Source organism: Phaseolus vulgaris, chromosome 6 (genome assembly GCF_000499845.2).
Source record: "Phaseolus vulgaris cultivar G19833 chromosome 6, P. vulgaris v2.0, whole genome shotgun sequence".
NCBI classification, from domain to species: Eukaryota; Viridiplantae; Streptophyta; class Magnoliopsida; order Fabales; family Fabaceae; genus Phaseolus; species Phaseolus vulgaris.
This window is the reverse complement of record NC_023754.2, coordinates 27,245,363-27,251,543: the sequence shown is the minus strand read 5'-3', so window position 1 is coordinate 27,251,543 and position 6,181 is coordinate 27,245,363. Positions and strand designations below refer to the sequence as shown.

General features: G+C 27.5%; 1 protein-coding gene across 1 annotated transcript; it reads right to left on the bottom strand.

Annotated features, from left to right (window-relative positions):
• Nucleotides 1-2,746: 2,746 nt before the first annotated feature.
• Nucleotides 2,747-4,710, bottom strand: LOC137832428 (uncharacterized). The gene is made up of 2 exons (XM_068640589.1): nt 3,977-4,710; nt 2,747-3,014 (listed from the first exon to the last, which is right to left on the bottom strand). Exons 1-2 carry the CDS (start codon nt 4,463-4,465, stop codon nt 2,847-2,849), a joined length of 657 nt encoding a protein of 218 aa, XP_068496690.1. The 5' UTR covers nt 4,466-4,710; the 3' UTR covers nt 2,747-2,846.
• Between the last annotated feature and the right edge of the window lie 1,471 nt (nt 4,711-6,181).

Here is a 6,181-nt window from a genome sequence, read left to right as displayed (position 1 = left end):
AGTGTTTATTAACATGCAATAGGGATTTTAATGTATTAATTTTGTTATTTAAATGTTTTTTATAGACCGATTCTTTCTCATTTTTGTTTCATGTAATGTTATTTATGATAGTCGTTTAATAAGTTAGGATTTTGTTACCAATATCTTTCTTTTAGTTCAATTATAAAATTTAAGATGTTCTTGAAAATATTAGTTAAGGTAAAATGAAAGCGTGGAATTTTGAATGAAAAAGAAATTAATATTTATTATAATGAATACAATAATATTTTATAATTACTTTTTTCAACAATTAAAAGTGTTTTTGTAAAATAAATAAAACTATAGAAAGTAGTTCATACCACTTCATGCTAAACTTTAACTATTTTTGGTTGTGACATTTACTAACAAACTTGGATTTTCAGTATTAATAAATAAACAAATAAATACAATTTTATACTATCACTCTAATAATGTTTCTGCTGAGAAAAAAATAATGTTTCTACATAGAACATTTCTAGTTACACTAATATGGTGGAGTTGTTTAGCTCAGCTCAACAAGTCATATATAAGATTTAAAATTTTAACAAGTATTATTTGAATAAATAATTCTAATTAAAAACTTGTTTTTATCACTTTAAAATTTTGTTAATAGCATTGTTTATATGATAAACAATTCTTAATTTTTGAATGTGAGATTTATAATATTTGAGTTACCTCACTCCACCAAAAATAGTTGGAATGATGTGAGAGGTGGAAATTTATGGTAGCAATAGATATATAGGTATGGCTATAGACTATAGTGAAGGAAGAGAAGAGCAAGGGATGAGGGAAGCGCAACAATTGTATAGCCACTTACTTGTCAACTGCAATTGTAAAGTGTGACATATATAAGACTTGAAGCTTCTTTTAATTACTCCGCAACTTAGTTAATTAATTACATTTGGTACCAAATTTGACCATTTGCAGTTTCTGAAAGATTATGTGCTTCTACAAGTGACTAAGATTTTGGTATGTTAACCCACCCCTTATAGTAGGATCCTTCTCCTAAAGTTAATACTATTAACTATCTTGCAACAAATTCATTCTATGTTTCAACATCTTGATTCTTTCTGATATAGGATCTTAATAAATATATGCAGATAATAACATTTTTTTATGAAAAAAGTAATAATATATACTAATGATAATATTCAAATTAGTATGTAAAATATCAAAATCATACCATTACAATTCTAGAGGACTAATTAAGTTATTTTCTCTTTCGATTTTTAATCTCTCTCGAACTACATAAATAATAGGTATAGGTATGTGTTTTGTAATAAGTTTTACATGCTAAAAATAAATGTTATACAATATATTTTTTAAATTTGGGATTAGCTTCCAAATGTAAAGTTAGTCCCAAATTCTGAAAATACTTTAAATTATGTAATATAGAATATTCTCATAATAAAAAAAATCAGTATAGGAAGCTAATACAAGAAAAAAAATGAAATATTTTTTAAATCAGAATAAATAGTAGGATAAAAATCCTAGGTGAGATTTTAAGATTTATTTAATTTTTAACTAAAAGACAAAAAGGTAAATTACATAATTACTATAGGTGTCGCAAGAACTTATGAGGTTCAGGAAGAAACAGTGTCGGCTAACCTATTGGGAGTCAAGTTTGCCTTACAAGCTGATTCTTCCTCCACCTCCATAGCTTATCTGACATCTCTTTGGTCTTAAAAAAACAATTTTATTATTAAAAAATACATTCTGAATTTTAAAATATGTAAATATTTTTTTTCGATTTACATCTCACAATATTTTTAAATTCTACAATACAAAATATTTTTTTTCTTTAAAAAGATACCTTCTTATTGTCAGATTTAAGATTCTATCATCTAAAAATACCTTCATAATTTATAATGTATTTTATATGTTGGATCATTCATTCTGAAATGAAAAAAAATTAATAAAATAAAAAGTATTTTTAATATTTAAAAAAATATGGGGTGTCACACAAGACGCCATGGAGGTGCAGGAAGAAATAGCCCCCTTAGAAACATGAGTTTGCTTCAGCACTGTTTATTATATAATCCGAAAACCTTTTTTCATATGCATGATTAATTTTCGAATTGCATAATCTGAAAAGTCTTATTTAGCTTCCAGATTATGTAATCTGAAATTTTTTTTCAAATGAGTTTTCAGATTATATAATTCGAAAACTATTATATGAAGATGACATAAAAAGGATAAAAATATATTTTCATGTTGTGTATGGAGGTGACAGAAGAAAAAACAGTCATAGAATAAAATGTGGTGATCCAAGATTTTTAAAAAGGTACAGAAAGTTGAGAAAAATGCCTTGTATTCCTGTTTTTAAAAATTTTGGGCTCAAATATAAGAAATTTCTTTTATTTACTTCAACCATTAATTTTGAGGATTGGCCAGTGATTATGCTATTTATTTTCACACCAAATTGTTTTTGTTATTTTGATAATTATCTTGTTCTTTTTATATGCAAACCTGAAAGTTTGGAAATTCTGGAATGAATAACATTTTAACGTAAAGATAATTTGGGTCCAGAAAAATGAAAATGAAGCTGCGGATTCTGCCGTGAGCTTATTAAAATTTGCCTTAAAAGAGTTATGGCTCCAATTCAATAAAATCCATAACCAAGCTTTATAGAAAACATTTCACATTTAAAATTGCCTCATTCAATCGTTATAACAGTAAAATTAACTGTTAATTCCTGCTGAAACCTAGTATCCTAAGAAAAACAGAGTGAAAGCAAAAGAAAGAAATTGAATTTTGGACACGTATATGTTAAGCAGTTACACAATCCTTCAAGATTCTCTATGATCCAAATTCTTGCAAATTCCTAGCTATAGTTCAGAGTCTTTGCCTTGAACAGGAAAAAATTGGAGCAACAAATCTTTGACAACCTGAATCAAAGCCTTTAAATCATTGTTACCCAATTGTAGACAATCCCTGATTAATCCTCCTTCCACCACCTCTTTCTGAAACGTCTCCCCCATTTCCCTCATCACTCCCTGCCATTCCACATGCTAAAATTCATCACTAACGCAATAACCACAAATAATAAGGTTGTATCATAGCATACAACTAAGTTTAGTTACAAACTTAAACAAATAAATATCAAAAAAATTTAAAGGTTAAAGTGTTCTGATCCCTATAATAACCTTCATTTTAAGTTAAGAGTTTAGTCCCCTTTTTTTGGAGCAATTTGTCACTGTTAGAAAGAAAAACGCAGCTATTTTATACTGTGGGATACAGTTCTTTAATGTTAACAAGAAAGACCAAAACTTAGACAAACATACATTCGCATTAAAACTTACCATTTTTTTTCATATATAAACTAAAATAAAAACAAGAATAAACATACATGAGGATTCAAACATACCATTTATATATATGTGAACTAAAAAGGGTCAAATAAATAATTGATTGAATTATTTAATTAATTAACTGTGTTAATAGTTCCTATTGTCCTTTATAGTCTTTTTCTTTATAAAATATTTTATAATTTGTATGCAACATTAATTTCATTGTTTACTTTTATTAAATATTATAAATATGTGTCTTTTATCAATAAAAATTAATTTAATAAGTTATTAACAGTGACAGTACAAAATAACAAACTTGATATATTTACAACATTATTTAAAAAATTCAATGTAATTAACTAAGTTTTTTTTATTAATATATATAATTATGTTTTAGGAAATTTTTACTAAAGATATAAGAAAAATTTATTAAGTCAGAAGTCACTTATATATTAAAGACATTAGGAAGCATATAAAAACATCGTTGCAGTTTTTGTACACGAAACTTATTTATTATACATTTTGAATTTGTAAAAGGTTTAAAAAATTATGTTGATTTTATAAATATGAAAAATATAATTATTATTTAAATAATTTAATTTTTGTCTCAATCACACATTTAGAATTATTAAAAAATGTAAATAGAAGAAAACAAGCTTTTTACGTACCGACTGGCCAAATGCTTTGAGGAGCTTGCTGGAGAGCGATTTTGAGACGGTGAGGACACTCTGGTAATTTCGCGAAACCCAAGCGGACCGTTCCGCGACCGATTCCAAACGAGTCAACTCAGTCAAGCCCCTAAGCAACTCCTTCGTGTCCGAAACGACGCCGTAGAGGTCCGTGAAGGACAAATCCCTCCACGACCATGTCCAGAGGAGTTTCACGAAGCCGAAGACGGTTCCCCGATCGAGGCTGTTGGCGATGGCCCTAGCTCGCTCGGCGCCAACGACGTCGCCGCGCGCGGCCCGGAGGTTGGCGACGCCGATGAGAAGGGAATGCGAAAGGGAGAAGAGTTCTCGGTAACGGAAATAAGAGGAGAAAGATATGCATTGAGAAGGAGATGGTGCGGTTGTGAAGAGAATGAAAGCGACGAAGAAGACAGTGATCGAGTTTGATCGTACGGCTGCCATTGGATTTGGAGGTAAAGAAAAAATCATGGAATTGCGAAAAAGTTTTGTAAATAAAATTCACTGTTTATATCAGATCTGAGCGGTAGGGCGCTGCTTTGGTATACTTTGTCGGGTCGGGTCGGGTCATTATCTTTTCTACTCCTTTTCTTTTGTTTTACGAAATTCTTAAATTCGAATTAATACATAAAATAAAATCTTAACTTGTCCCAACAAATTTGTCATTTTTTATTTTTTCTTACATTACTTTTTCTGTAATTATATTATTGCTTAATCTTTTCATTTCATCCTCTCTTTTTTCATGAGCAATTAATTGTGAAGCTTCATGGTAATTTCGCCACAAGTGTAGAAATTCAATCATTTGTTATGTTAATATTGGGGATAGAGACAAGTTCAATTAATTGCTTAATTACTTATAACACTTCTACTGAACAAGAACAGCATAAGACATACCAATTTCTGAATGACAAGTAGAAGAATAGCAACAAAGGTGAAAATATCGGAGAACTAAAGTGCAAGCTTTTAAGTTCCATTAACTTGTTTAACTTAGAAGGTAGTATTGTCTCTTGGAAATTGTTCTGAGTCAAAGGTGTTTCTGGATTATGGTTTATGATGCGTTGAGTTTATCTTCTTCTCTCACTTTGAACCAGTCACGAATAAAAAATTTCATTTTCTTTCTTCTTAAGTTTCCTTATCTCTAGCACTCTTTTCTATCTTTCTGACACACTACGAACATATACTAGTTTAAGTTTTCAATTTTGTTAGTGTTCATGTTCTGGAAACTAAAAGAATGTTATTAACATTAAGGTTGTGTATGTTACACTGATATACGGTAGACGTGGATTAAAAAATGACGAAACTTAATGAAATGTGAGAATGAATGAAAGATAATTTTTATATCCTTTCACCATGGAAAATATAAAATTATACATTTATTCTTCAGGTTACCTCATAAATTTTTACTTTTATTTTTATGACAAAAAATAACATATATAACGTAAGGAGTAAAAATGACATCAAAATTTTATAATTTATTCTTCAGTTTACCTGATAAATTTTTACTTTTATTTTTTATGACAAAAATAACGTATATAAAAATGAGTTCAAGTATGTCACTACAGATTTTGAATTGATTGTGTTGGAAAAAATAAAAATATTTTAAATATGGATCAAATTAAACTTGAGTCACTTAATTTTTAGGTTAAACGAGTTTGAATTAGATTGGAGAAGAGTTGATTCATAACCCATCAAGACAATTTTTTTATTTTTTAAATATTTTTTTATTGTTTAAATTCTCTAACTATATAGGTTGACAATTTAATTTTTTAAAGATTAGAATATTTCTTTAATAATTTTTTAATAGTTTAGATATTTAATTTATTTGTTTACCTAATAAGTTAATATTTTGATTGTACTGATATAAATAATAAGTAGAGTTAATTTCTTTTGATTATACTATAATAAATATATAAAATAAGTTAGTAGAGCAAATCATGCTTAATTGAGTCAACTAGGAATGAAAAGTGAGTGAGTGTGGATTTGAGTGTCTCATCCATATTTTTAAAATAAATATTTTTTTTAAATATGATATTATTAAGTATTTAATATAAAAAAGATACACGCTTCTTTTTTTCAATATTAAATATCCATGAAAATATTATAATTGTATATCAAATAAGAGTATGAAATAAAAGTTTGACAAATATAAAATATTATAAAAAAAATAAAAATTATGAAATGTATAAT